General features: G+C 31.3%; 1 protein-coding gene across 1 annotated transcript; it reads right to left on the bottom strand.

The window, feature by feature from the left end:
- Positions 1 to 6658: 6658 nt before the first annotated feature.
- LOC143049019 (organic anion transporter 3-like) lies at positions 6659 to 16082 on the bottom strand. Its single transcript, XM_076222836.1, has 8 exons — positions 15769 to 16082; positions 13477 to 13901; positions 11616 to 11849; positions 11070 to 11201; positions 10470 to 10552; positions 8959 to 9076; positions 7779 to 7851; positions 6659 to 7242 (listed from the first exon to the last, which is right to left on the bottom strand). The coding sequence occupies exons 1-8, from the start codon at positions 16072 to 16074 to the stop codon at positions 7042 to 7044; spliced, it is 1572 nt and encodes a 523-aa protein (XP_076078951.1). The 5' UTR covers positions 16075 to 16082; the 3' UTR covers positions 6659 to 7041.
- Positions 16083 to 20921: the final 4839 nt, after the last annotated feature.

The raw sequence follows: 20921 nt of genomic DNA, 5'->3' as shown, positions 1-20921 counted from the left end.
TTATGTAAAAGTTAAGGATAATTATGATTTCGAAAAGTATCTTTATAAATATCATAACAAAAGTTTAGCGTAGGAGATCATTAACGAAATTGAGGATGTCATCTGACCATTTGCAGATTGAAATAGAACGATACCAGGGTACTCCTCCAAACTTTAGACTATGTCAGCAATGTAATTCTGGTAATATTGAAAATGAAGTTCATTTTCTCTTTTATTGCACAAAATATAACGAAGACAGACACCGTTTATATCACATCTGAATCATGTTCCAATTTCATTAACTTAAATTCCCCAAGAGAATTTTCTAAGGCTGCTGTCTTGTGAAAACTGAGCTGTATGAAAAGAGTTGTGTATATTCCTGGTTAAACACTGCAAATAGCAGATTTATATTCCATGTTTCGCAAAATTAGCTATTGTTGTTATTTAAAAAAAATATTTGTTAAGTGACAGGATTCAGTTTCTCTATTTATTTTGTTCATCTGCTTCTGACACGGGGAGGATTGCTGTTATTGCCTATCGCAATCAACAGTATATCCTACAGCACCGTTCCTTGGTGTCTCCTACCGATAAACAAATGCCCATCTTTATAAATAATAATTTAAGTTTGTTCAAACTTTACTTTTAATGTTTGTTTTTTTTTTTTTGGTGCATTGCTGGACATAGAAATAATAATGATAATAAGGATGGAAGGGGGAAAAAGAACTTTTAATGTATTTTTGTTATTAATACTATTTTCATTCGTCTATTATAATATCTGTCACGTTACATAATGTACAATGTTTGTTGCATATATACTTTCATTATTGATAATTGTAAATAGATATAGGAAGATGTGGTGTGAGTGCCAATGAGATAAATGCCCGCTTTGGGACCCTGATTGGAAAAATAAAAAAAAAAGGTTTGTATTCAAATTTTAACGTTGTTATCAATAAATATTTAATTATTTACGAGAAATATGCAATTTACTATCATTGTCATTAATTCTAAATACGGCAAATAGTTGAAAAGAAATTGATAAAACATATTTATATTTTATAACCGCTAAACGAGCCCCTATTGAGACAAACTCAACAAACAGTTATGAATACAAATATGAATATTTCTTAGAATTGACGGTCATCCATTAAAAATTACGGTCATCCTTCACAAATTACGGTCATCTTTTAGCCAATTACGGTTATTCTTGTTATGAATCGCTGATCCTGTTACGGTCATCTTAGCGATTTTTTCAAATTCAATTTTCTGTTTCATACACTTTTCTTGATAGAAATTTGTTGATTCCGTGTGATTCTTTTACAAATTTACATCGTACCAAGGTATGCTCTGTAAAACAAAATGCTTCAAAAACACTTAAAAAGACAATACAAATTCTGACCTAAATTTTCATCCGACATCTTGGGATGACCGTAAATGCAGTTACGGTCATCAGCTTTACCCCAGTGATGTATCTACTATTTGAGTAAGAGGCAACACTCATCATAATTATTGATTACATTCTTAATATTTCATCTCAATATATCATACATACACATTGACATGGCCTAGAAGTGGCATACATTATTTGGATCTTGTATACGATGTAGATAACGAACTATGAAACAGAGAGTTGCATCAGGTTGTATACTATAGTTTTGTTCCCTGTTTTTCAAAGCCCTTTACCATATGAGAAGTTTATCCTGTAGTCATACACTATTTGTATCCATTTACCTTTAACGTTTATTAAGTTCTTATCATAAATTCTATGGCTTGGAATAACACTTCACAGCATATGTTCGGATCTTGGCTACAAGTTAACTCATTTTCACGTATGCTTATGTACAGCTCATGTTATATATATTTGCTTTATGATTAATGGTTCATATACGCATGACCATTCACAATTATTTTTTTATACTTTCTCCCCGATGCCACACGCAACATTATTCACCTCATTTATCACAACTATAGAGAAAGGTATAATAGACATGCAAGTATGAACGAGGAGTGATAAAGACGAACAAAGCTACAGCATCATCTTTTCTCAACACATGCATTGACCTTATCCATTTCATTTTGTCTTGTACAATTAAATATTGCATTACAGATGGGGAAAGGTTAAGGAGTACAGATCTACGACTATAAAATACGGTGAACAAATGTTGATATTTCTAGCTTATAAAAATCACCTGTATTGTCTCTCTGTGTTTTCTGCAATTACAACATTGAGTATATAGAAAAGAAGTTGTGTGGATGAAAATTGATTATAATCGTCCCAGTCATGCAATATATATATACATATATAGATATTCATATTTATGTAGCTTGATTAACTATGATAATGTTTTATAGTTTAAGGATATATGCTATTTATACATTGTTTTGAACAGTATTTTATTTATTTTCATATTTCGACTACGGAGAAAAACGTTTGGTGCTCACATAACTTACCAGATCTGCGATACTAATGACGAGTTTACTTGAAACAAAGAACTAACATCAATTGAACTTGTTTAGTCTAGACACTGAGTTAATATAAACGGAACAAGATCGCTTGAAATCAACATCGTTCCTGATAATACGTTCATACATCAAAGATTATTTACACAACACGACAATATTGAAAGGTCGTTTCTTCAAGAAATTGGTATCATAACAGTTGCACATTGTTTTCTATAACCTCTATCAACACAGTATGACATGCATTATTTCCTAGTGATATCTGCTTATTCATCTAGCAAATAGTATGACATGTGTTAACCAACTCGAGTGTGCTACGATATATGAATTAACTTTTACAGAGAGGTTTTTTTTTATCCGCACTTATTTTACAATGAACTACAGTTATAACGAGATGTTTTCGGATACCTGCTTTATTCCGAATATACAGACAAAACTAATTGACTGTCAAAGTAATAGTTTTAAATTGTTTTATTTGACTGCCATTTTTTTATTTTTTTTTATCAAAGAGTAATTATTCATCAACGTATTATCAATCATATTTGTCTACAAGATCAGTTGTATAAATATGTGATTCATTGGTTACATCAGCATTAGCTTTACATAAAACACCATTTACATTTAATTTAAAGATACTATTAATGGTTTTTAAATCGCATATTCAGATTTGGGTGCGTCGGACATCTGACGGAACACCCGTTAAATAATAATTGAAAGATAACAGGCATCAAGATCTATTGAATGTTACGAAATCATATTCATAAATTGGGTCTATTATTTCTTTATTGAATTAGTAGATGGCTATTTATAATTTATTACTATGTCAAGTATTTTCTTATAAATATATTATTTTTTTTGTATGTTTATTATCAAGCTCTAATTATTTTTAGAACGAATGTTTTTTACCGTACACATAACTATTTTCGCACAATCACTATCTCGGAATAATTTTGGGGATACTCAATGCGTTACAATGGCAGCATGTATGTGTAACACATTTCGTTTGGGCAATGTAATAATGGATTTTACCCATTATTTACTTGTCACAAAATTATTACCTGAGTTCTCAGGCAGCCCTGAATAAAACGGATAATTAGGCAACCCTCTCGTCGGGTGAACGAATCATTTGTTTGTCCATTTGACAGTTCTTTTGGATACATGTTTTAGTGTGCAAATAATTTTTTCACTCGAAGTTATCCATCTCAGGTTGCAAAGTGAGCCCATACCCTCTAAGCATGGACTGGGCCAGCGCTCAACATGTAGGCATAAAATTAAGAGTAGGTATTAATATACCTGAGTTACCTATGTTTGTCATTGGATGGGCCAGCGCTCAACATGTCACGCGTAGAGAGGTATAATATTTCGAAGTAACAAGTGTTCTTCGAATTATGCTTCAAGCTCTTGTCAATACTCTCTTTTAAAGGCTCTCTTTGCTATTAAGTTCACATTGCTTGAGGTTTCATTCAAAACCCTACGAGTTATGTTTCTGATAGATGTATAATCAAGCTCGTAACTTTCTCCTAATGGTCTAAGTTATTTGAAGTCACATTTATACATCTACACTCTATCGTCTATTGCAGTTGCAGCGATAGATGCTCGAATAATGTGAATTTAATTGCTTGATTGATGTATGTATTTTATTTAGTTTTTAAATACATATCAATCATAAGCATGTTGCCCGTAACGCCAAATTTGTAATATTTGATATTTGTATTTATTGTGTTTTTATTTTGTAATTTATATATATTAAATGTTTTTCATTTTTGATTTATTTTGATTTTCCATTGGATAATTATAATTTATTATTATTAATTATTAAAACACGGCACATAAACACATACATTGAAAAGGGTATTTCCTCATTGCAGTTTAAAAAATACGAACAAAATTAAAATGTCAAAGGCAATGATTCCTGAGTCGAACGCAATTTTCGGTACGTATACTAACATCCGGGACTTTCAATCTATATATAGCTATCTGCCAGGCTGTTGTTTGGAAAGCAAAAAACAGACGGCAAGTATTTAATAATCTATATCTCGTCCCTATCAAATTGCATTTTCATGTACATGTACTTCAATAGTTCTATCTGTAGGACTGAATGACGTATAAATTGTATGTACATACAATAAAATTATTATTGATAACATATATAAAGAAAAAAATAAGAACAATTACAATTAAGAAAATTAATGAACCTTTTGTTAGGAGAAACAACATTAGAGGGCTCATTAACTGTAAGTTTGACAAATCTTTTACATGTGTGTCTAACATACATTCTTTCTACGTGTATCATGTATATTTTGCTTGATGAAACTCATTTGCGGTTTTTAATCAAATGGTATAAAAAAAATGTGAGCAGAATGTACAGAGTGCTACAAAAACTGAAACACTTTCGATTTGGCATAATAAAAGATAACAAAAATCTTTTATCCATAGTCTTTTATTTGACAACTAGCTACAGCAAATAGTGATACAATGACAATTTTTTCTCGTGTCAATGTCATAATTCTATTGATGGTCGATTGATTTATTTGAGTATAAAGTAACTTTCAGCACCGTTAGGATATTTCATGGCAGTCAGTTTTGGTGCAGGAAATCGGAGTTCCTGCATAGAAAAGTCTAGGGTTTCTGTAGGAAAACTAACAATTCAAGTCTATCAAGATTAGATTCGACCGCACTGGATACGTGCGGGATTTGAACTCACAACCTCAGTGTTAATAGGCCAGTGATACAGTAATTTGATTACCGCTCGTCCACCATGAACCCGATTTCAAAAGTTTAAGCTGGCGTTTACACCAAAAAAAAACGTGTATTAATAATCACTGTCTTGAATATTCTTTTCTTTCGTCGTATCATTTTTTCTAAGGGGTGAAGTTGCTAAAACTCAATTTGATGATTTGATATACCACTTGTCACTGATTTATATAGTTTAAGAAAAGGAGATCAAGAAGTCAAAAGGAAGTTCAGAATTTTATTATAGATTATAGTACAATTTGTTGTAAATACATGCAATGCTGTTTCGTCATTGTTCTTTTGAGAAGAGGATGCATTAGCCACAAACATGTGACCTCATTCTTTATGTCTCAATTCCAAGCAAGGAGCTTGTTGTTGTCGTCGTCGGATGTTGTCTATCATAGGATTAAAAACTATTCAACTATCAAAATAATTTGGCCGTTATTTCCTCTCAAGATGTAACCACAGAGCCTTTTTTCTTCTTTTATGAGTGCCAGACTTCACCAGAACGTGACACCACCGAATAAGAGTTATCTCAGAACTTATACTTAGATGACCAACACGACGGTGTCACATCAAGCCCTGATTACCTTTCGAGCGCACGTGGTCTGCGATCAACCCCGGTATTAAGTGTTGTGCGTGTTGATCATCCTATTTATATACATTTTTTCGTCTACGACTTGTGAGCTCAATATCTCTTTGGCTTCTACTTGTCCATGTTTTTGTATTTTTTTAAGTGTACTAAATTGTATCATTTATTTTTCACAAATGATTTTGTTTGACGATTACGGTTTTAAAAGATAATTAAAGCAATAGAAAAATCAAAGCGTTTTAGTCAATACCAACATCGTCACAGTTGATATAAGCATATTCAATAAACTTTTTGATTACTAAAACCATTTTTATGATAAAAAGATTAAATTCAACCATCAATAGGTTCTGAAATACTAATAAAAGAAAAAAGAATGCATTCGACAGAAATCCTCAAAATTTTAAAAGCAATTCTTTTTATCGTCCTTGTCAAGTATTCAATGCAATATGAATCGGTGAACTCTTTTGTAACTGCATGTTAAACGCAATGCCAACACACATTTGTTCCTCCTGAAAACGTTGTTATGAACAAAGGTAAAATGTCTGTTCCTATTGGGAAAATATTCTGTAGCCTTTATTCCGTTAAGAACAAGTACTATTACATTTATTCCAGCGGAAAAAAAATATTCCACATTTTTTCTTCAATTTAAAACTGATATTTATAAAGGAACTCCATTTCATGACACCTAACTATTGGACCAAACAAAATACAAGTTAGCAGAAATTGAATTTCTGTGGGTAAACTTGAAAATATGAATGATATATTGAGAACGACCTCGAAGAGGCTGGACATTTTATTTGAAAATTTAAATCAACAGCACATGAAAGAGTATCATAAAAATAATATATCTTTACCACAAGATTATACTCAACTTACTGGAAAATAAGAAGATCACCTAACAAAGACGGGAAGTATGTCCTTTATATATCGTGCAAGAATATATATCTTATTTTCGTTTCGAATATCATGATATATAAATGGATATACGATGCAGGACTTTTGATGTCACTTCCTGGTTAGATTGGATATATTGGCAAACACCTTTATTGTAAAATTTAAAAGTGTACGGCTTTCGTTATATGTCCGTAAAATCGCATACTGCCCATTAATTTCAATCAACTTTAACTTGTAGTTGGTTTGAGTGGTATCTTTTATTTTTTGAGAACATATCTTAATAAAATTTATTAAACACAGAAATAATGAAATTACAAGTAAAATACAAAAAAAAATGAACACATTTTTCTCAAACAAACAAAGTACGTTCTTGAGGTCAAATATCTCTATTTCAGATATTCATAACCTTTTTGCACTGTTGTATTAAAAGAATTTTTTATTTTCTTCGATATAGAGTTGTTGGGGTCAAAGTCAATAGTGTCTTCAAGAGCTTTATTGTTTGTTTCTGGTAACAAAATCACAAGGAACGCCGATAGGAACATGAGACCGGCAAATGTTAGATAAAGCAATCCAGGAATCTTCTGGCTCTGAAAAATAACGAAAATGCCCTAAATATTTGATGAGGTGTTAGTTGCTCGTTTAATTTAATAAACCAATTGTTAAACCTAACAAAATGTTGACCTGAAACTCATCTAAATTTATAAAGAACCAAATATTCGTCGCATGTTTATGTTAAATATTATTCTAAATAGAACTGTTAAAGGCTGACGATGTAATTCTTAATGGCTTTATTTTTAAAGGAACTTCCCTTTTTTGTTTAGAGAAAGTGTGTTGACACTTTACTATATAATGTTGTTGTTGTTAGTCTTGTTGTGGTTTGCCCTTTGACTTCACAAATCTATTTTAGTTTCAGTAAGAAGATATCGATACGACATTTTGATGTGGATAAAGTGAAAACAGTCTCTATTACAAAAAACTAGAGATTTTACAATCTAACAAATGTTTTGAGATAAAAAGACACGAAATTTACAGATGCATTTACACAGCAATAACGGACAAAGAGTTAATAACAAGATCAGCAAACAGCATTTACTTATTTCTAATGATACTCCAAACTACCTACAGCAAAACTAACAATTGGTGCTACCATAATCCCTATTCCAGACGCGGCATTCAGCAAACCAGAACCAATGTTTCTACAATAGACGATATCTTACAATTTTGTTTTTAAAATAGGTTGATTTAAAGAAATAATAGTTGTAACATTTCAATATATTTTCTGCTTATTGAGATTGTAGGGGTTGAAAATCACTGAAATATTTTCTACAAGCAACAAACAATGGCCATCAACTTTGTTGGTTCTTGACCATTGTTATCATAAGTCGTATTCGTAGCTTATTATTCCGCACACATGATTTAAGATGACAGTACGGTATTTTCGAAATTGACTGCGTATCAGGACAGTTGTCTGTTGTTAAAGAAAGACTGTCATCTAGCAGTCTTTGCATTTGTTTCGTTTATGCGAAATGCATTGGGAGATATTTTTATTTTTGGTCATGGCGTTGTCAGTTTATTTTTTTAATCTATGAGTTTGACTGTCCCTCTGATATCTTTCATTCCCTCTATTAATTATTCAGTGTAAAGACATACTCAATATATAGCAGAACTGGATGTCAAAGGTTAATGTTAGCTTCTTTTTATATTTATTTTTTCAGAAGAACCCGTTTGAAATCTTTCTTGTTAGAAAAAAGAACAAGTGAGCAATGATTTTCAGAGCACCACAGGCAGACCCAATAGGAATGTCGATTACCTGTTGAAAAACAATTTCACCAAGCAATACACATACCGAAATCTTTCCAACTATTTTTTTCTGTGTTGAAAACGAGGAATTCTTCTGTAAAAAGTTATATGTTCTTATCATTGTTCGAGATGAGAGACTCTTACTAGATATTTTGTCTTTTTTTGTTACATTCACATCTGAATCATATCACCTCATAGTAAGTATTTAAATGTAATTTTGACGCCTGGTTTTGATTGATGATAACATAAATGTTGATAATTTAGACAGAGGTTTTGTGTAGCAAACCGGGAGACCAATCAATATTTTAAAGTTGTTAAACATATTTTGGATTTTAATTCCCAGCAGTTCAGTCATTTAGCTAACATATTTCATAGAATATGTCGAAATACCGATGGGTTATAAACTTACACAAGTGTTATTATCTTAATATTTGTTTGGGTCACTGTTTCATTTAATATTACACATAACATTTGTATCAAATTTAACATTTAATCAGTCATACCTTACTACAGTTGGATATATTTCAGCCGTTATCAGCATGACAGATACCCAGCCAGCAGTCACAAATGATTTTGAGGGAAGTGCAAAAATTGTTACAAATATTTCCTTATTTTCTAGATCTGAAACATCAAAACGTATGCATAAACTTGTCATAGATACGTGAATTGAAATTTTGTACGCCTAACGTCCGTTTCGTCTACAAAAGACTTTTATCAGTGACGCTCGAATAAAAAGAGATAATAAGTCAAAATAAAGTACGAAGTTGAGAATGGATGTTAATTTCAGTTACGCAAAGTAAATGTTTACATTAGCAATTGTGTTTGCAAAGAAACATATAAAGCGCATTTTGTTTGTTTTTGGTAGTATCTAAATAATATTTTATGCATCTATATATTATACAGCTATGTATAAAATTATTCAAATAAACACGTACAAGTGTAATATATTATACTAGTATCTGCAATTCAATTTGACTTTCAATATTACATCCTTTCTATTTCCTAGTTCATGGTAATGGTAATTATTTTGCGCATCTATGATGAACAAATTTATGATCATGTGTTCAACATTTACGTTATGAGGCAAAATCGGGATTCGTGCGCGTAAAACTAGTTGGACCTCTCCACATTGCGAGTATGTACCTAGGCAATCTGGATCTCATGTTTTCATTGTCGTCTGACTTTATTTAAACTCCAACATTTTCGAAAGAATCGGGTTTTGGTCTGTTGTGGTGTCCCAAATTTAGATAAAGGCAACAGTAGTATACCGCTGTTAAAAAGTCGATGGACAAAAAACAAAATCGGGGTAAGAAACTCGAACTGAGGGAAACGCATTAAATATAAGAGGAGAACAACGACACAAGATTAAAATGTAACACACACAGAAACGGACTAAGCATAAGACAAAATCCTATGAGAATAACAAATATAACATCAAAACCAAAAACATGAATTTGGGATAGATAAGTACCGTGACACGACTTATAGTAATGTGAATTCACACTCAAAAATAAGAGAAAACAAACAATACAACGGAAACACAACGTTAAAATGTAACAGACACAGAAACGAACTATAATATAATAACGGCCATATTCCTAAATTGGTACAGGACATTTTTAAAGGAAAAAATGGTGGGTTGAACCTGGTTTTGTGGCCATGTGAAATATAACATTAAAATGACAACACAACATTACAGGACTACAATATAAATAAATAGAAGAACACAATTGACAAAGAAACACACGAATAATAGCTAACAAAAGGCAACAAAATTTTAATACGCCAGAATTGCATTTTGTCCGTACATGACTTACTAGTGACGCCCAGATACAAAAGTTTGAAAGCAAAAGTTCAAAAAAGTTATGCCAAAAACGGCCAGGGTTTTCTGTTAGGTACCAGAACATCCCTATTAATTAGAATAATTTATACGTTTGCAAACAGTCTCTTTATGTATTATTCACCTGTATATTTTTTACATTTTTAACGGTAAATTAAAATGATTTCACATTACCTAAGGCTTGTAATATGCCTACGATCATCCCTGAGCATCCACCAATAATATAAAACATTGAAGTTGTCCATCTTCTTCCAATACTAAGAATATAATAGAAACAAGTATAGCATAATAATAATGATTAAATCCATAAACTGATATAATCAAACTGAATGTAAATGATATTTTTTTCAGATAAAGGTTCATGATGTTTCGTTGTGAAAAGTAGTTTAGTGCAGAAAATGGTGAAAAATTAAATTTCTATAAATCAGTGGACGGTTTAAACAGAACATCGAAATTAATGGAATGAATTTTAGGCTATTATTTAACGTCCCTTTTTATCATATTGGTATTAACACATTTTGGTTCATATGCATCCGTTGCTTTCAAATATTTGTTTTCTAGTGTTCCTATGGGAGGTAAATCAGAACAGCGCTTACATACTAACTGTCTATATGCATTTTTATACTCATATATATACATAAAAAGCCAGTAGAGGACTGCACGCACAGCATGTTTGACGGCCGAATACAACGAAGTGCATTTGGGCATTCATTCGTTATCACCACAAAAGTATTTGTCCGAACCATTCCAGATAACAATTTGATAGTATCTTACCAGTTAGCAAAATACCATCCAGTCAATTGAAATAAACCAATGGCGTTCAGGAGTATCAAATTTAAGTAAATATTTCCTCCAAGCTGTTGAACTCCAAAAAAGATACCATATGTTCCGTATCCACCGCTAAACCTACGAGAAATATATTAGCCCATGTTTCCAATATTAAGACAATACAACTTATGATACACTATACACTTTACTCTCCATATGTACATTTAGACAATAAATCTTCCCTTAATGATGCAACAAGCCAAACGATTTGAAAAAAAACTTTCAACATATCCAACAGATGATTAGTGAAAAAGGGATTAAAGTCATTTACAGAATTATATCTAGGAATCGGAAGATAAATAACAATATAGAAAATTAGTTTGCATTGAATGACTATATTAAAAACTTAAGGAATAACAAAATATTTTCCATGATTTGTTTTCGATGATAGTCGATAAAGACATGAATAGCTGATTTGTTTTTCTTTTTGTATTTTGCAAGACAAGGAAAATTAGTTCATTGTGTATTTCTTTTTCGAGTTTGTATAATTACCACGCAACCATTAGCAAAAGTGTTATCTTTAAAAGACGAGGATTATCTAATAGGTCTAGAACACTGTATTTCTTCTCTTCAGACAACAAATCTTTTACTTGTATGACTTCTTCGTGGAATTTGTCATACTCTGGTGGCTCTTTATTATTCATGCTTGCTATTGTTTTAATTACATCGTATGCTTTCCGTATTTTCCAATGTGTCACCAACCATCTAAAGCTTTCAGGTACAAACCTTCAAAATATAATTCATGTATGAGTAAGACAGAGAAAGAGTAGTATTTCTATGCCATCTTTTGTAAACGCATATAGATATAGGAAGATGTGATATGAGTGCCAATGAAACAACTCTCCATCCAATTAACAATTTATAAAAGTAAACCATTGTAGGTCAAGGTATGGCCTTCAACACGGAGACTTGGCTCACACCGAACAACAAGACATGAAGGGCCCCAAATATTAGTAATGTGAAACCATTCAAATAGGGAAAACATTATTCATTAATTCATCCAATTCATTAACAAATTTCAGTAAAGTTTGTTTACTACCTAAATTAAGTTTGAAATATGAAACTGAAAACTGACGTATCGTGATATTCATATGATAAAGACACCAAATTTCAATCCGTTAAATTATGGTCTGGAGCTGGCATGTAAATAACTGATAGTTAATTTATATATTCATTGTCATATTGCTTAGTTTATTTTGTTACCTATTCTGACATCTTATATACTGAGTTTTACTGCGCGTATTGCTGTTCGATCGTTTTTCAATATTGTCTAGATTTTTTTGCGCCTGTCTAAAGTCAAGAGCATCTGGCCTTTGTTAGTCTTGTTTGCTTTTAAATTTTAGCCTTTATATATTTCGGAGTTTAGAGATGACGTCCATTATCACTGAACGATTGCACTGTTTTGTTTAGAGGCCAGCTGAAGCACGCTTCGGAGTGTGGTATGTATCGCTGTGTTGAAAACCCATAGGTGGCAATCGGCTTTTTGATCGGGTTGTTGTCTCTTTGAATCATTCCCGATTTCCATTCTCAACTTTAATGATAGAACTTTTAGTAATGTTACTGGCATTACACAAAAGTACCTGTGTTTCTAAATCTTAAACAATGTGGAAAATTCAGCCTAAATAATCTAATGTTCAAATTCCATTTTTTTTAATGCCATATTTTAAGATACAATAAATTTCACATTTGAAAGATGCACTTTTTAACAGATTCAACGATAAACAATATCTATCTGTATATCGATATGTTTGAAGTAATGAAAGGCATACTTTGTTAAAATTATGTAAACCAACTTATTTTCGCGAGCGATTTTTTTTTGCGACTTTCGTGACTGAGCAAATAACGCTAATATGAATCGTCGCAAAAAACTAACACTTTCTCTATTTGACTACATGAAGTTAAATTCAAAGTCGCGAAAGTAAATCGCCGCAAAGAGGTCTATTATCGCGATATAAAGTATCCGCGAAAATAAGTTGGTTTACAGTAATCGTAAATTTGTGTTGATTATATTATATGATTCCTACATAAATTGATTAGCCTGAGGATACATAATTGGACGAGACTTGTGTATAGATGAGATGAGAGATACAAAAGGGACATTCTAACGCAACAGCCGAAAACAAGGTTGCACCGCCATTGCTAAAACCGAAACCAAATTAGAGGATAAATAACACACTATTGAAATATAAATCTTTTCACATAGCACGTGATAATAATTTATGCAAGAGGAATCCTTAACATCTTTTCAACGTCAATTGCTTCTTGTGTACATTTTGTATATATTATATTTTTTCAATCCTACAATTTTCTCGTTCCATAAATACTTTGTATTGAATTCATACTGTTAACTCACCAAATAATTCCCAGAAATAATGGAAAAACCACGGAAGCAATGCCTATCTGGATGTATCGCCAATCATGCAGCCACCAACAAAGACATGCATAAAGCATGCCAAACAGTTCTCTACACGGTAGAAATCTAAGCATTGATCTTGATTGTCGTGGTGAAAACTCGATAACAAATGTAAAATTTAAGGAAGTAGTAAATCCACTTGCAAAACCAATACAAAATCTTAATACTGCAAAGATTTCCCAAGTGGGTGAAAAAGCAGCCGTAGCGTTGAGTAATATAATTGCGAGTAATGCACAAACATATGTACTTTTACGCCCAATAGCGTCTGCCACGTGACCAGAAACAAATCCACCAGTGATTAAACCACCCATTTGTAACGTTGTAATGGTGGATGGAACCCAACTCTTATCGCACACCAAGTCCCACTGAAATAGACAAAGAGCACCCTCACAGGATTTATAACATACAGTTCTGAAAATGTTTGTTAATACTCTAAGAAATAATGAAATAACTATATAAAAATGTCATTTCTGAAAAAAATTGAAATGCTGTAATTAAATATCAATAACGGGGCTTGTGCAATAAAATTTCGGATTAACATCAACTTTCATTTAAAAGGTATCATTCTTCCGCATAGAGTCTATATGACATACCTCTGAGACAACAGTATACTAAACGGGATCCTAAAAGGTACCAGGATTATAATTTAGTACGCCAGACGCGCGTTTCGTTTACACAAGACTCATCATTGACGCTCATATCCAAATTTTTATAAAGCCAAACAAGTAAAAAGTTGAAGAGCATTGAGGATACTGAATTCCAAACAGTTGTGCCAAATACGGCTAAGGTAATCTTTGCCTGGGAAAAGAAAGTCCTTAGTGTTTCGAAAAATTCAAAGTTTTGTAAACAGGAAATTTAGAAAAATGACCACATTATTGATATTCATGTCAACACCGCAATGTTGACTACTGAGCTGGTGATACCCTCGGGGACGAAACATCTTTAATTTTAAGGAAGATTTATAAAGGAGAGTTATATACTCAGATAAAATTTACAATGTTTGACCAAAACTTCAATGTTTACGAAAAATTATAAAATGGAGAGAGGTGTTTTGATTGAAAATGGGACATCTTTTAACAAAACATTCAAATAATTTCTATCAATCTCGATAGTTGAACAAAGAACCATGCAAGATTGCAAATGCAGTAGAAAATGTACATCTCATATCTAACAAAATACAAATATGTTATGGTCAAAGGTATGGTCGATGCAACAATAATCACTATGAATTACTTTCAAATTTGAACGGGCTCTGATGAACAAATAAAGACGCTATTATGGCGTCAATAATTTATATGATGTTTTCCGAGAGTCCCGAAAAATAAACGGCATTCAATTTCAAACGAACTAATTCGAGGTTTTATAACTGGAATACTTCATTCAAATCAGAAGTGGGATCTGACAAAGAATAGTAACACAAAAGTGTTGACGAACAGATGGACGGATCTCTGATTGATTGGTACAGAGTGATTCACCAAAGATGAATAAACACTTGATCGCAACGATATACGAATTTACAACATAAAAAACACGAGTAAACGATTCAGATTTGCTTGATTTTATTAACCGAATATAAAACAGCAAGAAATATGAAAAGTCTAATAAACAGGATCAATTGGTGAATTCTACATGTGAAATGGCACCATCATGTTTTGGAACTAAATAGAAACTTCAAAAGTAAAATTAAAGCTGACAAATACGAAAATAATTATGTACAATTAAATGGAAATTTATATATTTAAAAGTTCCCACGTCTAATAATAATATGTTTTCTTCTTTTATGTTAAATATAGAAAAATCCAACATTAAAATTGAAATGTACCCACTTAAACTTATAAAAAGTTAATGTTCATAGGAGAAGGGATTTGACAACTACCTCTATGATAAAAATTTTGTATGGGTATATTTAGCAATGAAGAGACAAATCAATAGCTGTGAGCCCCAGTTGCAAAAAAATAAAATTATTTCTAATAAAAGTTATGAAAAAAATTTCCACACCAGAAAGCAATCACTAGACCATTAATAAATGTTACACTAATTATAGACACAATAAAGCATTACGTATACGCTGAAGTAACAACGTAGGGTTAACTATGAATAGAATTTCATTCAAGTCACAAATAACTTATTGTAGAACAGCTGTTATGTTGAGGAGAAAAAAAATTATTGTCAGTTATAGTTTTACTGTTTATACATTAGTAATTTTCTGCCATACCGAGTATAATGACATACCTCTGAGACAACAGTGGACATACCGGGATCATAAAGCCGGTTTTTACACTTTATAGAACTAAAATTGTATTTAAATTCACACATTTTCAAGTCTGAAAAATTATCTGCTATAGTAAAATTCGGGTCTTCTAATGTAGTCAGGTCACATCTCCAGTTCGGAACAGCCGAACCAAATGCCATCATTAAATTACTCCAATTATCTGATATGTTGCTTCCAAATAAAAGAACTATAATTATCCATTGGAAGGGGCCAAGTCCTCCAATATTGTCTATAGTTTCTTCTAAATATTCATTTAGGTCTGTCATTTGGGTCCTGATCTACAACAAAGAAGAGATATATACTCAGTTGAAAAAGATATTTCATGACCAACAATTCAATCGTTATGCGAAAAATTATAAGATGAGGAGATGTGATTTGATTGATAATGGGACAATTTTTCACACAATAACAAATCCTTTTTTTCAATTATAATGGTTGAACGAAGTCCCACGCAAGATTATAACTGCAGTAGAAATGTACGTCAGATACTAACCAAAAATACAAGTATGTTATAGGCAAAGGTCTCGTTCAGACAACAATAATCACTATGAATTACTTTACAAACTTGAACGGGCTCTGATGAACAATTGTTAATTTTTTTTCTCGAAAGTCCCGAAACACAAACGGCATCCAATTTCAAACGAACTCATCCGAGGTTTGTATAAGTGGAACCTGTATTCAAATTGGAAGAGAACTTAAATAATAGTAACACAAAAGTGCCGAAGAACATACACAAAGTAACTTACCGATGGTTCATCAAAATTATATCCCAGAAAATGTGTTTCTGTGTCAGTATTAACGATATACGAGCTTACAACATAATGATGATAACCTTAATTCGTTGTTTTGTTTTAAATGCTAATTAAGTACACATCAAACTGATGAATGACACACACAATTTGATTAGTAAATGATTTCTTGGAATTACCTCGAGTGTTTTGTTGGGGTTCGTGTTGCTCAGTCTTTAGTTTTCTATGTTGTGTTCTGTTTTCTATTATTTGTCTTTTGACATTTTTCTTTTGTTTTCTATTATTTGTCTTTTGACATTTTCTTTTGTTTTCTATTATTTGTTTTATTTGTTAGTTTGTTTTCGGTCTATTAGTGAATTTTACTCTGTTATCTTTCGCCCTTCTTTAACATATAACTTAAATTAAATTTTATCTGAAACCTCTATATACATAATACAGATTTTTAGGGAAAATGTATTGACTTGGTTTACATAGTTTAGATGAAAGTAAATATTAAAAAGGTATCTATAGCTTTTATATGAAATCAATGTAAAGCATTTAAAGATGATTACACACCATGTTAATAATAGATATTTTAGCAAGTATAAAAGGATTTAAGAAAATATTCTGTCAGCGATTAGGATGTCCAAGTTAATGCAAACATCTTTTAAAAAAAGTCTGTAAAAGCTTATTTACTGTGATTACCTCAACTTAAATATTTCTTAAAATGTTCACATTACCTAATTATTTCATCTTATTTTGAAATATTTGTATCAAATCACATTTTATAGTCGAAATAATGCGGTTATTGTACAATCGTTTAGAGCTACGTTTGTAGCTAATATGGTAATATAAAGGGACTTACATGATAATATATGTACGAGTATTTACGAATTTAGCTGATAACATTCAACATGTTCAATGTTCTATAAAAAGCTTAAACTAATCTCAAAGTAAAATCAATCTGTCTAAAACTAGTTAACAATGTGTTTTGTTTTTATTCCTTTTCAAGCGTGTCGTACTATTTATAAAAATAGAAACGTTAACCTCGTGAATAACCTCGTGAATATCAATAAAATATGCTAACCATGCTTGTCGTACTCACGTACTTGTCTATAAAAAAATGTATAAAATGAACTTCATTTTAAATGTTAACTTAATTGATATGATGACACAAATATATACGGTTGCTTTAATATCTATGCCAAGGGGATGCATCAACGAGTGATTTAAAAATGTAAAATATCTAAATATCGTGATTTCTGTAAAAAAAAAAAATGACTTGACGATTCATATTTGCTTCATTGTATCAACTAAAAGAACAAGATAGATATGAAGTCGAATGAAACATTGTCAATTTGGTGAATTCTTCATGTGAAAATCGCTTCATCATGTTTGAGACCTAAATAGATATTACAAAAGAAAAATAAAAGCTGACAAATACGCAAATTAGTATGGAAATTTATTCATTTAAACTCCCACGTCCAATCAAAAGTATCTTCTTTTAAGTTTAATATAGAAAGATACACCATTTAAAGTAAAGATGTACCCATGTGAACTCATGGAAATATTGACTGTGCATATATGATCACGGGTCTGATCAACACGAAGATAAGGCTTGTATTGCATATTAAAGAATGAAGGAAAAATCGAGTGTTGTAAGCGTCAAGTAAAAATTAAATAAAGTAATTTTCCTTTAAAAAAAAAATACAGTCACCAAGCCATTAATATATGTCATTCTAACCATTTTTTTACAGTAAAACAATACAAAGAAGTAACACAGTAAAATTAAATCTGAATTTATTGATTACACACATTACAAACTGTAGAATAGCGGTCTGTTTGAGAACAAAACACCTAATTGGCAGTTATAATTTCACCGTTAATACATTGGATGATTTTGAATAATTTTATTCGTAAGCTTTATGTAAGTGGAATTTACTGCTAGTACAATATGACAACTGCTAATTAATTTCTAAATAAACGGCAAGACATGTTTTGCGACTTTGCGCCACGTGTATTAAAAGACAGTCACAAATATTAAAATCACCAAACATCTTAGAAAGTGATGAATTTTTTGTATCCCTTCGAAATTACATTACAAAACAATGTTTGAGACTAATAAAAAAAACAGACATGCTTGAACCAGTTATAGATTTATTTCATATTTCATCAGTTTTCAGCAGATGATATTTTTTCTAAAACATTGATTGAGACAACTTTAATTTGTTGTACCTTTCGCTGACTTTGTATGTATATTTTGATAGGTTCGTTCTATATATTTCTATATCCTGTAAATTGCTTTTTTCTCTCTGGGGCATCAAGTTTGATAAATTTAAAGGAGAGGCGAAAGATACCAGAGGGACAGTTAAACTCGAAAACAAACTGACAACACCATTGCTAAGTGAAAAAGACAAACAGAAAAATAATAGTATACATGACTCAACATAGAAAATTAACGACTGAGCAACACGAACCCCACCAAAAACTGGTATGCCATATTCTGACAAAAAAGATAAATTTATTTCATTTTATACCGGTCCGATTTTAAAATCTCTTTAGATTTTTAAAAGAAACATGTAAGGTTTGAGTGTTAAAAAACCGTAATGGAATGACCCTTAAGAGTAGATGCGGTAGAAAAACACACCTTAGCATATTTCGTTGTTCATATGGTGTACACTTAATGCAATTAATTCTTAATTGGATAGAACAAAATACTTACTGAGATCTGTTTTTGGTGTTTATATCCAGACTTATGTAACTTCTTATTATATAAGAGAGACGGTTGTCGTTCTTTAAAAATAGTGCGGGAAGTTACACAATGAAAGACATTGAAATAAATATCTTTTTATGATGACCCGATATGTTTTTTTCAATTGCTTTATAATGCGTATCGAACGTGTACACTAGTCACAAATGAATGCTTCAAAAAAATGGAAAATATCTGAATATCAAAGATTTTCAAAATTTCTGTTCGCTCGATGAACGATAAAGGTTAAATTGAATTTATCAATTTAACAAAAGAGGGAAAGCTAGTTTATTCAATAGAACATCTCTCTTATTTCTAATTATGTAACCTTGTACAACGTTTAAACACAGGATAAATCTTGGGTGCAGTACTTCTTTAAATGGTGATTAACAAACACCTGATTTGAAAAGGAATGCATTTGTAATGTAAAATAACATAACAACGCATAAAAAGTTAACTTAGCCTTAATGACTAATGAAACGGAGTAGTTTCCCCAACGCATATACACCTTGGTTAATATTTTTTTTTCTTTTTTTAGTTAAGAAGTATCAAGCCTTGTTTTAGTTTCAATACAACACAAAAGTGTTATTTTAAAAAAGTGGTCATTTATCTAAAATAAAACAATCAAATAACATGCGTTTTCAGTATTTCAATTTCAACAGTATACCAGCTTTCTAAGACAACCATTTGACATCACGTCTTTCATAAGATAACTAAAAAGAAAAATCACAAAAATTCTGAACTCCGAGGAAAATTCCAAATGGAAAGTCCCTAATCAAAAGGCAAAATCAAATGATAAAACAAATCAAACGAATGGACAACAGCTATCATATTCCTGACTTGGTCCAGGCATTTTCAAATGAAGCAAATAAATTCATTGAAATTACTGATTTTAAGATATGTTTTGAGGTAAAAAATAATCCTGGTATTAACGATCAGTTTATAGTTATATACAGTTTTCGATGTTGGATAAGATACCGGGGGTGACTATTGGTACTCATTTCCAACCCCTCTTTATTTTTTCGTAACGTGTGATAATTATACTTACAAGTGGTCTATAATCAAAAGAAGGGAAAACAAAACATTTTGAAGTTTTTCTAATATCCACTTTTTACCCTCCTTTGCCTTGATTGTACTTTTCACCCTCTATATCCCACATCCGCATTTGTTAATCATATATATTGAAAATTTCAATCATGAATAAATACATTAAGTTTAAAACACCTTGCCAAAGAGATCACTAACTACAGAATGAAAACATATGTGTAAGATCATCAATTGATCTATTTAATTATGTTTATTTAAGAACGTGCAGACATGTAATAGTTGCTGATCTGACAATTATAATTACTGTAACAGATGATACGGTAATAAAGTGCGGTGAACTTCATAACAAATTTTATATATGATCAACTTTGCCTAAGGGAGGAATCAATGTAAAATATCAAGATACTACACAAAGAGTCATCTGTCTAGAAAAACATTTCATCAGTATGTTATGTGTGTCCGTATTTTTAAAATTTTAGTTGGACTTGCTCTTGAATTGAATTTCAGGTTCTTTTGTTTTTTTGTTTCTGCTGAAGGCGTAGGAGTAAAATCATAACTGTACAAACAGGTGTGGGTCATAAAATTATAG

This window comes from Mytilus galloprovincialis, chromosome 10 (genome assembly GCF_965363235.1).
Source record: "Mytilus galloprovincialis chromosome 10, xbMytGall1.hap1.1, whole genome shotgun sequence".
NCBI lineage: Eukaryota > Metazoa > Mollusca > Bivalvia > Mytilida > Mytilidae > Mytilus > Mytilus galloprovincialis.
This window is presented reverse-complemented; position numbering and strand designations above follow the sequence as displayed.